General features: G+C 46.3%; 1 protein-coding gene across 4 annotated transcripts in view; it reads left to right on the top strand.

Moving 5' to 3' along the window:
- Ccdc91 (coiled-coil domain containing 91) overlaps positions 1-23,067 on the top strand; it is a 180,591-nt gene that overhangs the window by 40,830 nt on the left and 116,694 nt on the right. For 2 of the 4 annotated variants that reach the window (XM_087903943.1, XM_087903942.1), the window contains 2 exons: positions 18,879-19,039; positions 20,987-21,190. In XM_087903943.1, the coding sequence (XP_087760069.1) occupies positions 18,879-19,039; positions 20,987-21,190 (365 nt within the window). Of the gene's footprint in view, positions 1-16,340; positions 16,476-18,055; positions 18,143-18,878; positions 19,040-20,986; positions 21,191-23,067 lie in introns of those variants that run through there. The other 2 variants (XM_087903945.1, XM_087903944.1) reach the window with 2 other exon arrangements.

The following is a 23,067-nucleotide window of genomic DNA, read 5'->3' as shown; positions in this document are numbered from 1 at the left end:
TCTGTTTTTAAAACCCATTTCTCAAGTTTTTTTTTTTGTTTGATCTGAAAAATATAGTATCCTAGATTTACTCTGAATTCAAATTTTTCTTTTCTCAAAGTCTGAATTGCATCATACATTCTGTGCCGACTGGAGGCTGGCTGTAAAAGGGGATTGGGACACTGAATCTTACAACACATACCGCTCAGATTTACCTTGGTTTCGGAAGGTGTCAAGGCGCTTCCTGAGTCATCTGTGCATGACAGGCTCCATTTTGTAATGGCGAATCAATCCCACACCAATTATGTTTTAAGGGGGTATTTATTTTGGGGGGTAAAACTTACATACACCATAAACCGTCAGGAAGGGAGCCTAGTCGCTGGAGCAGAAGCCAGGAGCAGGAGCCGGAACCAAGCGCCCTGAGCCGAGACTTGTGGCTCTTTTTAAAAGAGAAATCTACCACACCCCAGTGGGCTGGTATTTCAGCGGCTGTTGGCTGACGGAGTGGAAGGTGCTCCCGCAGCAATTTCGAGTCTTAGTTTGTGATGCCCATTGCTGTTCAAATACAACAGTTTCTTTATAGTGAAACATTCACGAGTACTGCAAATTAAAAATAACAGTTGACCAATAAATATTTTCAGAAAATGTTCACTATCCTCCCCATCTTGAGATGCACATTAGATCCACTCTGGGACCCCACCTTACAGTTGTCAGAATGCTCATCATCAGAAAACGACTATGGAGGTGCTGGAGGGGATACGAGGGAGGAGGAATGCTGTCAGCGTGTTTATGGTCTAGAAAACAGTGGTGGGATGTAGCGATGTTTGTTTGTTATCTAGCCAAGCATGCCTCAGGATCAGAGTGCAGAGCTAAGGCACTAGTTAGTCACAGGGCTGGGTGGTGGTGGTGCACATCTTGCCTCTCAGCACTTGGGAGGCAGAGGCAAACCATCGAGACTTGCCTAGTCTATAAAGCGAGTTCCAGGACAACCAGTTCTGTTATACAGAGAAACCCTGTCTTGAACCAAGATATCGCTACAATTGGATAGGGGTGAGAGGAAAGAGGAACTCTTAGCTGCTGCTGGAACACGGACTAGTGCAGGCACTCCCTGACGTCAGTTTGAAGGTTTCCCAGAAAAGTGCAAATGGAGCTACCATATCCCCCAGCCCTACCACTCCTGGACACATACCTTAAGGGCTCGGTGTCTCACTGCCAAGATCCACACATCCATATAAGATGCTGTAGCTTGGTGGGTTGGTTTGGGCGCTCACAGTCAGTGAATGGAAGAGGTAGAAGAGGCAGAATTCTGTGAGGTGGTGGGGAAAGGCTGCTTCAGTGCCTGGATGTGAGAGGCAGTTTCCAAGAAGCTCTGGTCCCTGGTGTCAGAGACCGTGGACTGCTGAGCCAGAGACTTCTGTCTTCCCACTTCTCCTTCCGTCCCTTCCCCAGAAAAACCTCAGATCTGAAGATGGCATTCTTCCAGTTTCCTTATCGGTCTGTAGAAATGACATCAGCAGGCCTGGCTACAGGCTGACCTTCACTGCGGCCATCTGCTTCTCTCCTCTTACACAGCTGTCTCCCTCTGGCTGCTGCTGTTGCTGGATGCAGGCTTCCTGATTTATCATTTCTAGGAGGGTGGTGTGAGTGGATGATTAGGTATAACGGTTCGTTTAACACCAGACCTGCCTGTAATCTATACAGACAATACGTTTTCAGGGGAATGTCTTGGAAAATAACTCAAACATTTGGTTTAAGTGTTAGGTATTTTGGGGAAGATGGGAAGGTTCATTTTCAGGGTCAAGGCAAGTTAAGCAGCAACTGTAAGGTCTGTTATCCCAGTGCGTGTCCAGCTCCAAGACAGGGCTAGGTGCCAGTTTCTAAACACACTGGGGGAATTGATGTCTCTCTTGACATCTTTGGGGCTCCAGGACCTCAGGATGTGTCTTCTACGTAGGTGCTCATGGACAGGCAGCACTGACGGTGGGATGCTTGAGTGGCGAGATGTGTACCGTACCCTCTGTGCACACCCTCTGCCCTATCCTCCTCATTCGTGTGCAGCCTCTGATCGTTGTGACTCCTTTTCTTGTGATCACATAGCTGATAAGAAGAGACTTAACAGGGGGAGGGTTTATTTTGGTCCATGATTGGGGGATACAGCCTGTCATGCTGACAGAGCGGGAGGCAGCTTTCCTTTTTCTTTAATCCTAATATCCCAGTTTTTATTCATTTTTATGGACACTTGGGTTCCTTTTGCTTTTGGCTATTTTGAATGATAATACTGTGAGGATAGTTGTTATGTGATTTTAAACTGTAATCGCATGTATGACTCATCTTTACATGCCTATTTTAGTCTTTTTATGGCAGGAAATAGGTTTGAATCTTTTGGAATTAGAACCACTGAGGTAGTGGTACCTTGAGCCAGTGCTCTGAGATTTTGGATGACTGCTGAGTAGATTTGCTGCCCTTATCCCTTCTTGGTTATTTTCAGTCCAAGGTGAATAATTAAATAGTCTTAGTGATTAGATATAAAAGCAGAAAACTCAACTTTGCTTCAAAAATGTGTCAACCTTGGAAACCTTCAGTAATTGCTAAGAGCTGGATATTTGTGTGTCTGAGTTAAGTGTTCTGAGGACGCTCAGTTCAGACGCATGGCCTGGAAGTGGTGATTGATAGGAGTAGTCACGGGCTGTGACCCGGCTCAGTGAGTGCCGTGACAGACACACCGTCCGCACGCACACGTTCATGATGGGACTTGTTTCTGAAGAGTGGCCACAGATGCTCAGAAGCACCAAGCCATTTTTTTTGCTGAGCTTCTCTCATGTCTCCCTGGTTTTCCTGCGTGACAGAAACAGTTGATTCCCGGCACGTTAGACCGCAGTGTAGTTCAGTGCAGGTTCGGGAGCACTAATGGCTGCCTCTGGGCCCTGTGCTCCACTGACCCTGATCCTTCTGAGGGACAACTGTCCAGGACTTGCGCGCTAGATATTATAACAGCATTCAAAGTGGCTATGATTTTTAGATAAGTAAAAAATATTTTTGCTGAGAAATTTTGTTTTGTAAAATTACAAAATAACTATTTTTTATAATGTCTATAAAAGGAACGCTGTTCTCCTTCCATTTTCCTGAAATTAATGTTTGTCTGCTGATAGACATGTGCAGGTGAACACACACATGTGAGTGTGAAAGCTTTGTATATATGGAGACCCTGGGATGTGGAGTCTCCCCCGACTGCCCCATGTGTGTTCCCTGTGGAGACCCTGGGACTCGTAGTCTCCCTAGATTGCTCCCGTGTGGTGATGTCTTCCCTGCACCTGCTTTACCCCCTGTGTCAGTTATGTGTGTCCCTCTCCTCCCTTCTGCCCCTCCCCGGTGCTCTTGAGACAGAGAGAAGGGACTCATCTGTACTTGACTTTGTCAGTTCTTAATACTTCATTAGGCATCTGTATGCTTGCCTTCCTTCCTTCCTTCCTTCCTTCCTTCCTTCCTTCCTTCCTTCCTTCCTTCCTTTCTTTCTATTTGATTTTTTTTTTATTGTGCCTCTTCTGGTAACAGAGCCAGAGTTTGAGAATTCATGGAATTTATTGAGGTTACTCCGTGTTCATCGTGGACTCAGTCCTCTGCCGTAGACGCAGAAGACTCTTTCTGCACTGGGCACCCAGGTCTGTGAGTTGCGGCCTGGAAGCTGTTGCTAGGAGGACAGAGCGTTTCCCCAGATGCGTTTTTTGGGTTGGCAGACCTTCTGCCCCCAATGTGAGCTTCAAGTCCTTGATTGTAGCTGCCTACAGTGAGTGCTGGGTCAGGACGTGTTACGAAGCCATTTTGTACAATGTGGGTGGCACAGTTTTAAAAGGCAAAGGAAAAAAAGACCGTCCACTTTTTGCTTTTGACCGTACAAATGTAAGTTGTGTGGAAGGCGAGGCGGGAGGCTCAAACCTTGAGCTCTGTCCTCCCCAATAATGCCTCCGAGTTCCTTGCCGCTCTGCACAGACCACATTAGAATTCAGTGACCATCAAAGGGAAAACAAGTGGTCCGGATAGATACTTTAATCCAAATTAGCTCCTTCAAAACAGCTTATAAAGAGGGCAGACTAAACTGTCTGTCACAAGCCGGCCCTGCAGGAGGAATGATGGGAATTGGACCAGCAGATGCTGAAGCGAGCGACTTAGATGTGGTTCCTTCGCATCTGGAGCTATTTGCATACAAAGCCAACAGGAAAGCTCAAACATTCCTCTCAAGACCTTGGCAGAGGGGAACCTGGAAGACAGATGCTTTTTTGATTTCATGGTTCAGTCTTTCCGTTCTCCGTTCTCCTGGCCAGGAAAGCCTAGGACAGCAAATTGGTCGTCCTATTAATCCTCTGCCTCTATCCAATAGTCCTGCTCTCCCACAGGGATCTGTGTTATGCATCTTGAGGGCTCAAGACCCGAGCATACACATTTCCTTGTGTATTTTTTTGAGTGCGGTTTGCACGTTTTTCACATGGTAGTGAAAAGCACAAGATTCACTGTTCGCATCTTCATCTGTGGTAGAACTGGAAAGCGACTCTTTGATCGCTCAGTGCCTGTGTCTTACAGGCAGTGTAGCCAGCCTGGCAGGTGACAGTTTCAAGAGACTCTCATCTCATGTCTTTGTCTGACCGAGACTGGTGAAGTAATGGGCCCCGAGGAAATGACATTTGAAGAAATGAGATTTTCCCAGAAAGTTCACGCTGAGAGGAGGAAAAAACAGGGGCTACTTGTTCTCTGGAGAGAGATTTCACAGTTCTGACAACTCCGCAGACCATCTGACAGACAGATTGGAGCCCAGGGGTGAGCGGTGGGTGGGGCCCCACCTTGATGAGCGCTGCTGAGCTGTCTTTTCCTGGGCCCTCTGTTTAATCTTTGTCCCTCTTCCCAGTGTGGCCCCATTGAATAAAGTTCTCTTTTCTGTGTTCTACTTTTAACTTGACTCCTAATTGCCTTGGTGAGGCTGTGTGGCTGGCCCTGACTTCAGGAGTGGTTCTGACCCCCACGCTGGATAACAGCAGTGTGGGAAACATTTAACACTTTCTCTGCTCCCTGCTTCCTACCCATTCAGAGATGCCTGTTAGATCAGGCTCCGCGCTTTCTTTTCTTTTCCATTTATTTCATATGTGTACGGGTCTATTGCCTACATATATGTCCGTGTTCCATATGTGTTCATGGTGCTGTGTAGACAAGGCGGGGCATCAGATCTCCTGAGACTGGAATTAGAGAAAGTCGTCAACTGCCACGAAGTTCTGGGAATCTTCCTCTGGAAGAGCAGCCAGTGCTCTTAACCGTTGACCCACTGCAGACCGTGGATTGTCACTGTACTGTAATTTCGCTACCTGAGGGAAGGTTGCCATATGGTTTCCTTTTGCTACTTAATGCATTTTCTTCTCAGGCCAAGGCTATTCACATGCCTTTCCGCTTGTGATGTTCAGGGCCAGTCTCCTTAAACTGTACGGAGGAAGACAGTTCTGTAGAGCTGTGAGCTGTCCCTGCAGCAGCACACTTGATCTTCTGTGTGGCTCACGTCTTGGTTAGTGTGTCCACCAGGAAATAGACCGACTTTGCGGATGTGCTCTGCCGTGTGGCTGAGTTTGTTTCCTGTTGCTATGGTAAACACCACGACCACAAGCATCTTGGGGAGGAGAGGTTGTTGTCTTATGGTTCTAGTCCCTTGAGAGAAGTCAGGGCAGGAACCCGAGGTGGGAGCTGCCTGCTGCTCTACTCTGGTGCCTTGCCCAGCTACTCCTATGCGGTCTAACGTTGACGCCGCCCTCAGTAGTCTGGGCCCTCGTACATCAATTAACAGTTTGGAAGATGGCCCATAAACATGCTCTGAAAAAATCCAGCAGGGAATTTCCCAGTCAAGGGTCCCTCTTCCAAGTGTATCAAGTTGACAACCGAAGCAGACTATGACCGTGACCTGGTCTCCAGCGGTCTGTGACTGCTCTGGAATTCTGTCCGACAGTGTGTAAGTGGATGTAAGTGGAAATGCGAGGCGGCCTTTGAGTTCTGAGCTTATTGTTTTATTTTTTTCTTGTTGCAGCTCTGCAGTTTACAAAGCTTACTCTAGATGATTGGGGTACCTGGTTTAAACTACATGGGCCAAGTGAGACACTGATATCACGATTATATTCTTTCCAAACAGATATACACTAATAATACAAGCGCTACCATGGAAACTTCTAATACTTAAGAGAAAGTGATTCTGTTTTATATGTTTTAATTTTCACATCTGGTCCAAAGCTGCTGTTGTGGATTCTGGAGACCAGGGCTGACCATTGCGGCAGACAGAACCATCTCCTTCCTCGCGTTCTTTGTTTCCACACTCTTGGCCTCTTGCAGGCCTAGCTATAGATAGATAGAAACAGTAGGTTTTCTGTAGTGGGAATTTTTAAGGAGTGAGGTGAGAGGAGAGGGGGGTGTGAGGCCATCTGGCAGGGGTGCCCTGCATAGCCGTCAGGGCCTAGCATGGTTATTCTCTGTTGTCAACTTGACTAAGTCTGGAAGGAGCTATGATCTAGAAATAGAAAACACATCTCTGGAGTATCTTTTGCCCGGTGTGAAGTGGGTGGATCCACTTCTAGTCAGGGTCTTTGAGGTAGGAAAACACTCCCCTTTAATCCAGATCTTTAATCGGGGCCACACCCCCCGCTGGAAGCCTATATAAGGACAGACACACAAGAAGGAAGCTTTTACTCTTTCCCTGGCTAGCAAGGCCATTCCTTCACCACATTAAGTCTGCTTCTTTGGGATTCCAGCGGAGACATCGGCCTTGTAGACTGAACAAGTCCTGGATTCGCAGACTTCCTGTTCACTGTCAGCCATTGTTGGATTAGCTGAGCCTCAGCCCGTAAGTCATGGTGATAAATCCCCTAGAAAGAGAGATTCATTCTCTGAGTCCTGCTGCTCTGAAGAACCCTGACATACACAGGACCCCAGCTCTCCACTGTTACCCCGCGTCCTTGCTGTCTTTGCTGATGTGAGTTTAAATCAGCTCTTACTTTGTGCCACAAGGCTTTGGTTTCTCGACTTCTGCTCACTGCCCGAGCAAAGCCACCATCACGCTGCTGCCAGGTGACCACTGGCACTGCCACGACCACTCCTAGGTGCACCCACGCTAGTTTCCAGTGAGGACTCAGTGGGCTGGGACTTAGAGCTGTGTGTTTGTTGTTTGTGGACTTTTAAAGTCTTTTCCCTTTCATTTTTGTGGATTCTAAAATACTGAAGTAGAAGACATCTATTTAGCTAATGATTGGTGATTGTAATTTGACCTATTTTTATGATATTCCTCTGAGTGTTTTAGTAACCTGTGCGGTGTATTCAAGGCTTGTACCTATAATTACCATGTTCTTCTGAATAAATCATATAAACTATGCTGTTACAAAATCTCACTTGATTTAAGTATCGCTATTAGGCCTAATAGAAGCCTTTTGATCTCACTTTTGACTTCTGTATTAATTTGCTTGATACTCTTGCCTTGCAGCTAATGAATACTAAGTTTTTTTTCCTACTAAAGCTTGGCTGATGTGAAGAGGTAATCATTTCACGTAACTTCTGAAGCTGGGCTTGATGGCACAGGCCTATAATCTGAGCTGCTCCAGAGGGCAATGAAGGAGCATCATGAGTTCAAGGCCAGTCTGGACAACTTAGCGAGACCCCGTCTCAAAAAGTGGAAATAGGACTTGGCATGTAGCCCAGCGGCTGGGGTTCTGGCCAATTATATGCGGGGAGCCCAGTTAATCCCCTTCCTAACCTGAAAGTTCCCTTCTTTAGATTAACAAGGAAAATATGCCGATTTCCCTCCCTCCCTCCGTTCCTCCCTCCCTCCGTCCCTCCCTCCCTCCGTCCCTCCCTCTGTCCCTCCCTCTGTCCCTCCCTCCCTCTGTCCCTCCCTCTCATCTTCTCTTTCTCTCTCCTGCCCTCCCTCCCTCTCCTCCCCTTCTCTTTCTCCCTCCTGCCCTCCCTCTCTCCCTCTCCTCCCCTTCTCTTTCTGTGAATTTCATGAAGTGTACTTTTACTGTCAATAACTTCAGATAGATCGTTTTGGCTAACTGGGCCATGCAAAGTAATTTTAGGATAAACAACACAGAACTTGCCTAATATACTAGGAAAATAGGCAGGGATATGTGTGTGTGTAGATCTTTGAACTGTGGAGAAATAATGAAAATTTTACCTAGGCTTAGTTCTACAGAAGTGTTTACAGTGAAGACAGTTTGAAGTTTCAGTCATTCTGTGCCTAAACAGTAGTAAGACGTTCTTCTGGAGTTGGCATGCATGCTGTAGAGCTCACACACATCAGACACGCGCACGCACGCGCGCGCACACACACACACACACACACACACACACGTCAGTGTCACGCCCCCCCCCCCCCCCACGCACGCATACACTGCTTACATTTTTGTGAGAGGTTCTGTCAGTTTGGAGAAGACGCCACTTGAGCTGTAATTGACAGCACAGGCTGGAGCGAGCACTGTGGTCATGGTCACCGGGCATTGTCCAGCAGTGTTTATTAGCAAGGACCCCAGCAGACTCACAGGCCGGCTGCTTCTAACATCCTCTTAAAACTAAGCACAGAATGCCATTTGTTTTCATTCAGAGGAAGTTGTTGCTGATCGAATCGTCAGTTCATTTATTGAGTAAGAATTCAGTGACTGCACCAGGTGCACCTTCTGATCTAAACAGTGTTTGCTTTCCTGGGGTGTGTTGATGGTGCTTACAGCTTTTATTCTGGCCTTTTTAGATTCTTGCTGGTTCTTTGCCAGTTTGAAGCAAGGGTCCCCACATTTGATCTTAGGTTGTGTTCAGCACAGGTGAACACAGCTCCTGGGTACTGTAGTGAGAGGACACTGTTGTGAATCCCTTGTGAACACAGTTCCTGGCTTCTGTGGTGAGGGGTTCACTGTGGTGTGAATCCCTTGTGAACACAGCTCCTGGCTTCTGTAGTTAGGGGTTCACTGTGGTGTGAATCCCTTGTGGTGAGCACAGCTCCTGGCTTCTGTAGTGAGGGGGACACTGTGGTGTGAATCCCTTGTGAACACAGCTACTGGCCTCTGTGGTGAGAGGACACTGTGGTGTGAATCCCTTGTGGTGAACACAGCTTCCAGCTTCTGTACTAAGAGGTTCACTGTGGTGTGAATCCCTTGTGAACACAGCTCCTGGCTTCTGTGGTGAGGGGTTCACTGTGGTGTGAATCCCTTGTGAACACAGCTCCTGGCTTCTGTAGTGAGGGGGACACTGTGGTGTGAATCCCTTGTGGTGAACACAGCTCCTGGCTTCTCTAGTGAGGGGACACTGTGGTGTGAATTTTTCTTTTCTGCCAAGTCTCTTTCCTTTCCCTGCTCCCACTAGAGTCCCTGTGCCTACCCTGGGTCACCTGAGCATGGCTGAGGGTGCACTGTGACCTTGGCCTTGCTCAGTTTGATTGACAAAGTCACCATAGACCTTCTCAGTCTTGGGACAAGTTAATTTTAGTTTTCCTCAAAGTATGTATTTTCAGTTTGATAGTACAGAAATTTAACTGGCTTAGAATTTGCTTAGAAAAGCAGTAAAGCAGTTCATTGTTCACCTGTTAAAGATGCTGGTGCAGGCTTTTGTACTGGGACAGGCTCTGCAGCATGGCCCGTGCTCCAAGCCTTCTGCGCAGGTTGAAATTTATACAGGAATTTATATTTTAGAGCACCACATGCATCTCTTATGGATATCATTTAGAGAAATTTCAGCTTTTTGTTTTAGAATTGTAATTTTGTAATTGTTTCACTTAGCTGCTAGATTTACTGGAATTTCACGTTCAGAGCTGCATCTCAGTTTCCCTTCAGCTAATTAAAGCCGCATTTCAAGCCTGTGTCTCGCAGGATGGCTGCTCTTATTTGGTAAGTAATATTAACATTTCTCTACAAGTTCATGCAGACGTTCATGCAGACTCTAGATATTAAAATTAATTAATGTTTTCAACTCAAAAAAGCCGGCATCGAAATACGTTTTTACCTGACTGAGCCAAAACCTTCTCTTCTCTGTAGTAATCGAGCCCTTTAGAGTTCGGTATGCCACGTGGACCTTCTGTGGGCAGCACAGCCCTTGGGGTGGTGTCGTAGCGTGACTCCATGCAGCAGACACAGGCTGTAGCCTGGTGGTAGTGTCGGTGGCTTTTCTGTTTCCCGTCTTAACCCCTCTTGTTTCCGTCTCTGCTATGTTCCCGTCCAAAGAGCATCTGCAGTCGCTGACACCTGCACCCCAGCTTCTTTGTCTTCAGGTTTCATGCCGGGTCCAGTGTGCGTCTGTGTTCTGTGTGATGGCACCATGTACCTGAGCGTACTCACCGTCATGCTTGTTGTTCTGATGGCTCGGAATTGTACAGGCAGGCCCATAGCACAGTCCTGGAGTCTTCCTGCGTCTGGATTCTGTTCTGCTCTCTCCCCTTCTGGAATGTTCTGCATATCTGCAATGCACCTCACACTTTTCTTGGTCCAAACCTAGTCAGTGTCCTTTGTGAACTGAACCCCCCGTGCCCTGCCTCCTTGTGCACAGGTCAGCCTGGGGAAGCCTCTTCCCTGTGCTCCTTCCTGATTTTCCTGTTGTATTTTGTGCTGTCAACTGAGTTACAGTTAACACACCACACCCTGCTTCCCTCTGCCACCCCGGCTTCCCCTACTCCATAACTCCCTTTAGATTCCTCTTGAAGAATTCTCTTTTAGAGTTTTCCTTGACCCTTCTACTTCTTACATGTATTTTTTATTATTATTAAATGTGCTTGTTTCTATGTGTATGTACCACAGGGCCCATGGAAGTCAGAGTACACCTTGTGAGAGCTGGTTCTCTCCTCATACCGTAGAACTTGCCAGGCTTGGAGGTGGCTCTTTTACATGCTGAGCCCTCTTGGCATGCTACTGACTCCTATTTCTATCTTCCTCAATAAGTTGCTACCTATGCCGTCTTGAGAGCTCTTGGGCTTGCGAGTGAGGTAGCTGATTCGGTAGCTGATTCCTGTAAAGAGATGTTTGGCTGCTTGTAGACTCGCGGAGGAATTCATGAGGTGTCTCTGGCTGGTACAGGACACACACGGGATACTAATTGGCTGACTTCACCTGTGTGCTTCCCAGCCCCTGGTGACAGTCGGATCCCATGAAGTGTCTCTGGCTTGGCACAGGACACACACACTGGATGCTAATCCGCTGACTTCACCTGTGTGTTTCCCAGCCCTGGGTGACATCGGAGCCCTGGTTCCTTCACAGCTGCAGGAGAGAAATGCAAAGCTACCACAGCCGTGCAGCATCCGCCTCCCTGGTGACTCTTGGAATGATCACATAAGGAGGAGTTTCTGTGTGGCAGACCTCTATCTAGGAACCTGTGGAATGGTCTCTGTGGTCTGGTTCCCTTGCAGCCTCGGGCCGGGCTTGGGTGAACTGATAGTTTTGCTTTATGAAAAGCTGTGAGAGCTTCTGTTCTTTTTCTCTATAAATCTTGGTGGTGCTGGATGGAAAAACTTTCGTCCTTTGCTGTCTGTCTGTGCACATATATGTGTACCGGGCTTTTCCTGGGCCACCGACCAGCTCTTAGTTATGGATGCTTTTCCTTAGGTTCGTTTCTGGCTGGCTTTCTTTAAATTAAATCTACATTTTGCCTTGGGGCTTTTTACTTTAAAATAAATGTAAAAGGTAGAAGGGTCAAGGAAAAACTCTAAAAGAGAATTCTTCAAGAGGAATGTAAAGGGAGTTATGGAGTAGGGAAGCTGGGGTGGCAGAGGGAAGCAGGGTATGGCGTGTTAGCTGACTGGTCCTGGCTTCTCCCACTCTTTCTCCCTCGCTCGCTCGTTCCTCCTTTTTGTTTTGATCTTAGATTTCTCCTCCTACTTATTCCCTCTGCCCACCAGCCCCACCTATCCCTCTCTTGCTTAGCTCTTGACCAGTCAGCTCTTTATTAGACCAATCAGGTGCCTCAGGCAGGTAAGGTGAAACAGCAACACATCTTTTCATAATTAAACAAATACAGTATAAGCAAATGTAATACACTTTTACACAATTACAGTAATATTCCATAGCATATGTGCGCTTACCCTTTTATATCACACACACGCAAATACACAGATTGTTCAGTCCCACACTTCATTACACCAATTGTCTTCAACACTCTAATGCTCTGACCCTTTAATTCAGTTCCTCATGTTGTGGTGCCCTCCAACCATAAAATTATTATCATTGTTACTTCATAACTATGATTTTGCTGCTGTTATGAATCCTTATGGAAATCCCTCTGTTTTCTGATTGTCTTAGGTGGCCACTATGGAAGGCTGAGACCCACTGATCTGCACAGTTCAGGCTTAACCTAAAACACCACACGTCTCTGCCATTTTCAGCATTTTATTTCCCACCTTTATTTGGGTTGTTATTAGGAATATGGAGAAGGGTGTACAGATGTAAGTCCTCGGAGATGGTACATCTCCAAATGTATTTCTTTCATAGCTCTGTTTCAGGAAACACTGACAGTCCCAGGCTGCCATTATTTCAGGAATCCGAATGTGGACCAGAACACAGTGTGTACTCATCCTTCTCAGGCCTGCCCTCTGCCTGATCCCCCACACGGAGAGAGGGAGCTGCAAGAAGCGAGTGCTAATCCACACTTAGGCCGTTTCCTTCTCCTGCGGTTTTCCATGGTTCCTTGTCCTCTTTTCTTCCCTCGTCCTCCTCTGCTTTGCTGCCAGTGTTTATTTACTGTGACGTTCTTGCACCATCCCAAAGTAAAGTGTGTTAGTGCCCCACCTTGCAGTGGAATTGGGGTTTGTCCTAGCTAGCTTCAGTTGAGAAATTCTCTCCATCAGATTGGCTGGTGGGGCTGTCTGTGGAGCGTTTCTTGGTTACTGATTGATGTAGGAGGGCCCAGCCCACTATTTGTTGCACCATTGTAGCATGAGGGCCGGCTTGTTGGGGTTTCTGTTCCCGCCCAGTACCCCACAGCCGGCAAGTCACAGAGAAAATCAATCACACAGAGATCTCTATAAGTTATAAAGCTGATTGGCCCATTAGGTCAGGCTTCTTATTAGCCCTTGTAACTTATATTAACCCATTATCCTTATCTATGTTAGCACATGGCTCCGTACCTTTCTCAGCTGGGCAAGTTACATGCTGTCTCTTCGGTGGTCTGCGCAGGAGTGACTGAGGGAGCTTTCTCCTCCCTAGCCTTATCCTATTCTCATTGCCCCGCCTCTACTTCCTGTCTGGTTGACCCGCCTATACTTCCTGTCTGGCCAATCAGCATTTTATTCTGATTGACAGAATACAGACAATTTTCCCACATCACACCATTTCTGGGCACATGGGCCCAGGTTGAGTAAGTCAGAGGAGTCAGTACACAGCCTTCCTCCCTGTGCTCTGCCTCAGTCCCTGCCCGAGGCACTTGTCTTTGAGATCCTGGCTTGGCATCAGTGTAAGCCAGAAATCCTTTCCTCCCCAGATCGCTTTTACTTATGTGTTGTTGTTAGTTTTTTACTTTTACTTTTTGGGCTCTCTACTCTTTTGGCTTTTTGGGGATCCCGCCATCCAGCTCCCAAATTAATCACACACGGAGTCTTATTCTCTCCAGCTTTCCTAAAATTATCCTGACTACCTTTTGCCTCTTGGCTTTTTCCTTTTCTTACTTCTGTATATCTTACTTTAACTTTTACTCTGTGGCTGGCTGTGGCCCCTGGTGTCCTCCTCTCCCTGTTCTCATGGTACCACTTCTCCATCCAGATTTCTCCTTCTAGTTCCCCTGTCTGCCTGCCAGCTCCGCCTATTCCTGCTCCTGCCTCGCTATTGGCTGTTCAGCTCTTTGTTAGATCATCAGGTGTTTTAGACAAGAACAGAACCACAGCTTCACAGAGTTAAACACACACAGCATAAACAAAAGCAACACACCTTTACATCGCTAAACAAATGTTCCGGAGCATAAACAAATGTAACACACCTTAGAATAACCTTCTGCAGCAGTTAGGGATTTACCACGGTGGCAGAGAAGGGACAAGGACAGCCATTTGCAGTATGGTTAGCTCACAGTCTCTCTTAGGGTACAGTCCTCCGTTTCTGGCAAATTATATTGCGTGTGTAACATAATAACGAGGTTCCAGCATCCCTAAAGCTGGCGTTGAGAGACTCATGCCTTCATTTTCTCTTGTTGCCACGGCATTCCCACAAGCTGTCTGCCCTCAGGCCCCGGAGCTTCCGTCTCTTCCTCCTGCTGGAGTCTTTGCCACGGAAACCACTCTCAAGTCTCTGTTGTTTTTTCATCTCATTTGCTTAGTCTTTCAATTTTTTTTTGCTGTTTTAAGTTCTTTACATATTAGGAATTAGGCTTTATTTGTGATACATTTGCATATGTCTACATTTTAATCTAATTTTTATAAGATCTTATATTTTAAAATACTTAAACCTTTGATCTTTTTAAGATTTTATTTAGTTTTTTACTTTGTGTTTGTGTGTGCATGCACACATGTGTGTGTGTGCCTCTGTGTCCCATAAGAGGGCATTGCATTCTCTGCAGCTGGAGGTAGCTGGGAGCCAAATGATGGGTGTTGGGAATTGAAGTTGGGTTCTCTAGATCAGCAAGTGCTCTTAACTACCGAGCCATCTTTCACCCCCTAAATCTTTGATTTTATGAATTCATTTTGTGTCTTACCTCTTCCCAAAAGGCCCCCCCCAAAAAAGTTTATGATCTCAGTGACTTATATGCCTTGCCTCTTCTGTACGTATTTCCCATTGATGAATCTCAGGCTGTTCTGATCTGCTTTGCTGCCTCTTCATTGGCTGAAGTTTTGCTGTCTTTCATTGTAACTTCACACAGGAGTTTTCTGTGAGGATGGCAGTACACTAGGGCCCCGTACTTCAGTGAGGAGGAGACAGACTCATCCCTGTAGCTACCTCTTTCTGTGGTCCGTAGTGTCCATTTCTTTTGCCCCATTGAAAAGCCTGTTGGTCTGTGTGGGGATCACACGAAGCCTGTACCAAGAAAGGATGGACCACTGGATGGCGTCGAGGTCTTTGCGATTGCAGGGCTGTCTCTGTTTTGGCCTGAGCCTCCCTTCGTGTCCTTTGTAACGGTTTGCCTCACATTGCTTGCTGAACTTATGAAGTGTTCTTGTTTAACCAAACCCAGCGTCTTTCATCATGTGCTCTTGAGGCAGCCAACCGTCCGACATCGGAACAGGACGAGTCATTCATATTGAGGTTTCCTTTAATTTTTACTTCAGAGTGTTGGGATTATATAGGTTTGGCCCTTGGTTAAAAAAAAAGGCCTTGTGATGTCATTGGAGCTTCATGCTTGTCTATAGGGTTGTTGCCTGTGGCTTAATTTCCCCAAAGAAAGGATATATTCCTCAAGAGACCTGTTCTAAAAACTAACCAAGTCAGCTTCATAAATTATATTTTTTTAAGCATTTGCCATTTTAATGAAAATTTTAAATTAATTATTTAGAAGTTTGAAGACTTAAAATGAAGACAATTTCCCAATTTAAAGCCCTGATTGTTGCCATTTGTTTATATTCGCATGTTGCCCGCTTTATCGGATTAGCTATTATTATTCTTAGCTCTGCTTTGAACCCAGAATTTTAAAAATGAGACCTGTTATTTTACAGATCTTTTTTTAATACCCGTATTATCATTTGCAGTTCCTTTACCCCATCTAATTTCTCTTTTTCATTTCTTTAGTTTGATTGGGAAAGTAATTAGTTTTTTTATAAAAGTTTCTAGATTGTATATCTATGTCTGTACATCTGCATCCCTAATTACTGCTTTACATATAATGCAGATTCTGGTAAGTAATGTTTTGAGGCCATTTATTTCTTAGATACTCAATATTCTCAACTGAAAGCAGATAATATATTTACATTGTGAGTGAGCAGATAATGGGGCAGGTGGAGTGATGCAGAGATCTTCAGTGTTGTGGAAAAGATCACAGCGCTCTGACTCCGTCCACTGCTGTGTGTGCTCACACACCCCACACCTCCAGGGAGATCACAGTGCTCTGACTCCGTTCACTGCTGTGTGTGCTCACACACCCCACACCTCTGTGGAGAACACAGCACTCTGACTCCGTTCACTGCTGTGTGTGCTCACACACTCTGTTCCTCCGCGGAGAAGTGCTGTATTCTTTCAGTTTGGTCAGGCCTTTGACTGTGAGTTCGATTGCCTGTTATTTCCCACCTTTGAAAGAGGAAGCCGTGACTCTGAAGAGTCCATGTAACTTGTCTAAAGCTGTCCAACAAGGAAGCACCCGTTGTTCACACTCTTGGGTTGGCTTGTGTTTGCACAGTGGCACTGTGATGTCATAAAGGCCCTGGGCAGTGTGACAGAACTGTAGATGCCAGGAGCAGTGTAACTGCATGAGGTGGCACTGGCCTGGCAGATCCAGGGTTGAGTTAATGGAGAGTGAGCCATGAGGCTGATCTGGGCGGTGTGAACTGGTAGTCAACTGTAGCATGCGTGCGGGACATCTAGATGGATCCTTGTGGTAATCAGGTAGGCGCATGGCCAAAAGGGCTGGGGAGCGCTTGGTTTCCATTGCTCTGCGGGCGGATAGAAGATCCAATAATGGACCTGGGAGTGACTGAAGGAAGGGGCAGGCTGGGCGTGTGCACTTGAAGGGCCTTAAGTAACAGCTGCCGGGGGACTGGTCTGAATGGGAGTGAGGAAGGTGGAGATGGGCTACCATGTGCCGAGGAAGTGTGGTTATGGAGGGGTGGTGCCCGTCTGAGAGCCAGGCACTCCTCTCTCCTCCTCCTTTTCCTTCTGTAACCTCTTCTCTCCCCATGCTCTCTCTCCTTACCTTCTTCCTTTTCCCATCCTTCAGCTTTTCTACCTACTGTCCTCTCTCCTTCCTTCCTTCCTCCCCCCTCCTTCCCACCCTTCCTCTCTTTCTTCTTTCCTTCCCCTCTCTTTTTTTCATGTGATGAACTTGGGTATTCAGTGTTTGAAGAATTTCCCCCAAGATTTCATGGGCTCTTGTTTTAAACCATGACCATAGATGTGATTGCCAAAGATGGTGAGATGCCCAGGCATTAGGGCTGTCTTCGTTAGGGGTTTCTACTGCTGATAAAACACCATGACCAAAAGAAGTCTGGGGAGGAAAGGGTTTAATTTCAGCTTACAGACCCTAACCACAGTCCACCAGTGAGAGTCAGCGCAGGAACCTGGAGGCAGGAGGTGATGCAGAGGCCATGAAAGACTGTGTTTGCTGGGTTGTTCTCCATGGCCCACTGGGCCTGCTTCCTTATGCTGTAGAGGATCGCAAATGCAGGAATGCACCATGGGCTTGCCCTTGGGCCACTGTGGTGGGGATTTTTCTCAGTTTAGCTGCTGTCTTCCCAGATGTCTCCAGCTTGTGTCGGGTTGACAGAAAGCACAGGGTACTACTGCTAGGTTTGTTCCTGAACACATTTGTCCAGGATGTTTAGTATCTGTGACAGCCACAGTGTGCTAAACGCTTTCAAACCTGCTTTATAGTTTGGTCTGCTTCACCAAAGACACGGAAGGGCAGGACAGGCTGCTCTCCGCTGTCCTGTGCTTGGTGTGACATGGCGGTGCCAGGCAGTGCTTTGTTCATGGCTCTCAGAGGTCATCATACAAATGTTTTAACCTTTTTAGACAATTCACTGTAACCAAATGTAGGGAGGATTTGGGAAAATTCTGAAAAATATGTATCAAGTTCAAAAGAATTAAAGTTCTACCTTTTTGTGTTTGAGTTGAAAAAATTGAAGTGCCCCTTTGTGCAGCTAGACACAGACGCACACACACACATAGGCATACACGCACACAGATACACACACCTGTGCACAATGATTTAAGTTCAGAAAGAAGCTAATTCTGCAGCTAAATGATTTCTTTTTTTAAAATTAATTTTCTTTTGAGATTTTTGTGCAGTTATTATATTTGCATTATTATATTTGTTATTATATTTCCCTCCACTCTCTTGTTCAGTGTACACAACATTGTTAGAGACAGTAAACTTTTACATGACTAAGCCGTTCCTTAAAATAACAGTCAGAAATCTGTGCATTTCGCTCATTAGAATTTACTGCCTTCTGTGTGTCTTTCTTCAGGGGAACACGCAATCTCCACTGTGAGCCACCTTCAGAGTTTGTGATAGGACCCGAGGACAGAGCTACCGATGCCAATGTGGAATAAAGGTCATTGCAGTTAGTCTCCGGGTGTGGGAGTGCGGTGACTGTCCAGACGGCGCCGTACGTTCCAAAGCAGATTAGGTTCAGTTCACTCTTTGGGAGCATTTAAAATAAAGTAATATACATATCTGTTTTTTCCTCATTTGTATTTTTGTCTTTTTTGTACTTGTCAGTCACCTGCTTAACCTTCTAATAGGAACCTTATTTACACTGTGACAGTGGTTTATTATGGATCTAATAGCGAAACTGTCCTTCAACATTACTTTTGTGGAAACAGTCCAGTAAGTGAAGATTGACTTTAACATGAAAACTTAAAAATAAATTTATTACAAAAGAGGAACTTCCAGGTTTTACAGCAGCCCTCCTCCGTCTTTGCTTTAGCTGTTGAGCTCCGCTAGATCGGGGCCAGGGTCACCGCTGTGTGACAGTGTCTCCCCAGGCCTCCTGCCTTTACTCCCGGCCACACCAGTATTGTGTGTACTATGTCGCCGGCTGGACATTTCCTCTGCTGGGAAATGGACATCTCCAGTGGGCTAGGCTAGTGTGTGTGCTAAAGACTTTAAAATATGTTGTGTGTGACCCGTGGAAACATCACTTGTAATTCTGAAACACTCCTTTGGACTTTAGACGTTAGCCACACAATCTTGCTTTTCCACCTCTGTTGCTCTGCCTCACACTGTCCTAGCCACCTTCCCTGTCTCTGTGTTGTCTTCTAACACGGTTCTTGTGCTTCTGTCTTCAGTGTCCGGAGTGCGTCTCTCACCGGCTTCTCCGGAGCTCATTCTGGATCATGAGCTCTCATCTCCGTCCCCTGGCCACCTCCCTTCTGATGCTATCATCTCCTCACCAGAGGACACGCGTGCAGACAGCGGCCTCGTGAGTCAGACCATCCACAAGGCTCAGGTGATCACAAGCAGCTTTAGAAACGTATAAGATGCATCCTGACTGAATTTAGAAATCCTCAGAACATGAAGTAGGACTTCTTTTTAAAATGAAGTTTTCGAAAATGGTATTTCTGTACTAAATGGATAAGAAATTCTAATTTTGAGGCCAAGACTTAGAATTAAAAAAAAAAATACTAGGTAACTCTTTTGTGACATGATTGTACCTTGGTTACGGAAGTTTGCTTTGAGTGTCTCATTTACTAAAGCTGACTTAGTACTCAGGCCCATGGCTCCATTTAGGGGTCCTGAGGATACTAGATTCAAGAAAGAAAGCTAGCTGGCAGGACCCAATCCATAAACATCCAGTGAGCTTAAAGACTGGTGGCAGAGCCCAGAGCTTCCTGTGTGAATATCAATTCCGTCCTTCAGGTAGTCTTCCGACCGCCAGGGTACGTACTGCTGTGGCTGGTGAGCGGGTTCAGCCGCTGAGCGTACGTAGTGCTCTTGCAGAGGACCTGAGTCTGGGTCAACACCCACATCGAGCAACTCCAGAAGATGTGGTGATCTTGTTTGTAATCCATCAAAGCTTACCTGAAAATCAGAGTGCAGAGCTAAGTCACTAGTTAGCCATAGAGGCCAGGCAGAGGTGGCGCACACCTGTAATCCCAGTGCTCTGGAGACAGAGGCAGAAGGATCTCTGCGAGTTCAAGGCCACTCTGGGTTACAGGAGACTGAATCTGTCTAAAAGGAAAACAGCTCACAGGAAGTAGTTCCCAGGACTTAGAATCACAGGTCTTTAATCCCAGCACAAAGGAGGTGGGGACTGGAGTGGTATGGCTGGGTGGAGAGAGGAAAATAAGGCGGGAGGAGACAGGGGCTCATTTGCAGTCTGCAATTCAGCCTGAGCATGCACTCTGTGGTTTCTTGGGAAAAGAATCGCCCCTTCGGTCTGAGCATTGGTAGAGGTAAGAACTCTAGTGGTTGGCTGCTCTGAGCCTGCAGGCAAGCTTTATTTGTTAGATTACAAATAAAATATCAGTGCAGAGGGATGTTACCTCAAACACATGTACACATCCACACAAAGGCACCCGCTCTCCCCCTGTAAAATTAAATCTTAAAGGAAAACAATGTACCATTCATTGATCCCCCTGTTGAAAGAGAACCTAGGCATACAGGGTAAACTTCCTATAAGAACGTCCTGGCAGGCCACAGAGACAGAACTGGGCTCCACAGCTAACTTTTTTGGGGCCACTGTACAATTTAACTGTGTGTGAAATTGCGCTGGAAGAGCATCATCCTGTCTGTGCTCAGGTGGTGGCGTTTCTGTCACAGAGGTTGATGCTTCGCTCTGGCAGACAGCTGTGTGGCCATTACAATGGACTTAACTATGCATATGATATCTTGGACTTAAAAGGAGAATAGTAAATAAAAAAAAAAGAGTGATTGTTTTTGCATTTCAAACTTAAAGTTAAACTTCAAAAAGGGAAATATTTATTAGAAAGAATAGTTTCTTTCCTGGGAGTATTAACATGTTTTTAGGGTCAAAAGCATCTATTTCAGTTTTAGGGTAAAGCCCCGAAGGAGAGCATCATCAGAGTGTGTTCATTCAGGAGTCTGTAGAGCTAGGCATTGTGCTGGGTATAGAGGCCGGGTTCCAAAACTCAGTTCTTAGTCTCCTGTCAATTTTGCTAGAAGTTGGTAATAAATGTGAGATTCTGAGTTGCAGTTTAATTCTAAATCGGTCCTAGATCAGTGTATACATTTCAGAGTGGGTATGTCTCAGATGCATTGATTCAAAGATCAGGCTGTTGTAATAGTGTGACGTCTTCTGTTAGTTCACTTTGGTGGGGGGGGGGGGGATGATTTCATTGCTTGCACTACAGCTTATTTCTAACTGTGGTTTATGATGCCCTTTGAACATTTCCTTGACGGGATGGTCTAACCCTTCTCTGTTAACATGATTTAGATCCAGCAGTCAGCGCACACACATCTGAATATCCCACTTTTCCCGCTTGGCTTAGCGGATGAGACGAGCCATGGAGCGATTGCACTGGAGGATGATCCTGAGGGTCCTGGAGCCGACGTGTCCAACTCACAGCTCCAGCAAAAAATATCAAGTCTGGAGACCAAACTCAAAGCGTCTGAAGAAGAAAAACAGAGAATTAAAAAGGTGTGCGCACATTCGCCTGGGAATGTAGAATCGTATTTGCTAGCAATTTGATATCCAGTTCAGTGCAAAGTGGATTGAAAATTCACCAAAGAATGTTCTGTCTTCCCTGGGGTGGGGTTCAGGTCAGTCACATCAGACTCTCAGTGGAGGCGTCTTACTAGAAGCTGCCGGTCAGGGACTAGAGAGATGGATGGCTCAGTGGTTAAGAGCACCTTCTGTCCTTGCAAGTGGATCCAAGTTTGGTTCCCAGTACCCAGTGGCAGCTCACAACTGTCTATAACTCTGGCTCCATGCCCTGTCCTGGCCTCCAAGGGTCCTGTATGCATGTAGTGCACATAGATACATGCAGGTAAACACACAGAAATAAAGAAAAGCTAAATAAACCTGAAACAGGTCTCTAGTCAGTGGTTAGAACAGCCATGCATCCAGCATCTGATCCAACCAGCCAGACACTGGAGACACTCAGGAACACCCTTCTCTCTGCTGGAGGTTCTTGTTTACAGACCTGCATTTTCTGTTGCCACCAACGATACAGCAGTTTTATAATTTCCGTTGTGCATACTTTAAGTGGCTGAAGATAATTTAGTGTATATGGTATGATAAGTGTAGGTTATAAGAGAATATCATATTGTTTTTTATAAAGGACTTGAGCGTCCTGGGACTTTAGTGTCAGCGTGGACCCTTGTGAACTCGAAAGTTGAATGCGGTTCTGTGGGAATTGCTACCCCGAGTTATATTTCCCTGCCCCCATTTGAGGTGCTTATCTGCAAAGAACCTTAACTTCCCTCTGCTCCTGGAGTTGGATGAGGAAGTTTGAGTGCACGTGATTATTCCTTGATCCCTGCTGGGGTCAGGTGGCAGTCCCTACTGGGGACAGGTGAAGGTTGAGTGCATGTGATCAGTCCTTGACCCCTACTGGGGTCAGGTAAGAGTTCCTCCTTGGGTCAGGTGACAGTCCCTTCGCAGCCCCCTCCCCATTTGGTGCCATGGTATAAAAGCTAGCCCCAGCAGAACAATGAGCGAGCTGCTGTTTCACTTCAACCTTGTGCTCTGTGGATTTCATTCAACCTGGACACCCTCCGCCGAGACTCGTGGTTCCAGACCGTGCTGGTGCGGTACGGTTCTAAGGCCTGCACAGATTTTTCTGAGGCTTTTTGTTGTTATTTCTTGCTCCTCTAAGGCTTCTGTTTCTGTAAGCAGTGTTTTACTTCATGTGTGGATTTCAGGTTTGATGTGTTACCTTCTACCTGTGGGAGGTCAAGTACCCCTGGGTGTTTGAACACAGCTGTTAGGGAAGGGACTGACATGCTCTCAGCTCCCTTCTGTCCTTCCATATGTCCGTGTGTCTGTCCATCTACCTCTCTTCTGTCATTTATCATCTGGTAGTTATCTGTCTTTTCTCTCCATCCTTCAGTCTGCTTCCATCCGTCTGTCCACACATATGTATGTCTGTTTATCTTAGCCAGTTCATCAAAAGCACTTCCAGAGATTGGGTTCTGTTCATAGTACTCTTTGAGACACTCATGTTCCTATTTATTTCTTGTTTTGTGTTTGTGGTGCGTACCTATATACAGGGTTGCTTGCATGTAGCTGGATATGCCCATATGTTCTCTGGAGGCCAGAGGTCAGTTCGGGAAGCCTTCATCTATGACTCTACCCTGTCTCCTCCTGACATGGAGCTCACGTTTCCACTGAGGTGGATGGCCCGGGGACTCTGAGGATACCGCAGTCTCTGTCTCTCTGTTCTGGAGATGCAGATGCCTGTGGACACCGTTGGCTTTGTGTGTGTGTGTGGGGGGGGTGTGGGTGTGGGTGTGTATATGTGTGTGTGGGGGGGTGGATGGGGAGTGTGTGTGTGTGGACGGTCTACACTCAGG

Source organism: Myodes glareolus, chromosome 3, assembly GCF_982192425.1.
Source record: "Myodes glareolus chromosome 3, mMyoGla1.1, whole genome shotgun sequence".
Taxonomy (NCBI): domain Eukaryota; kingdom Metazoa; phylum Chordata; class Mammalia; order Rodentia; family Cricetidae; genus Myodes; species Myodes glareolus.
This window is presented reverse-complemented; position numbering and strand designations above follow the sequence as displayed.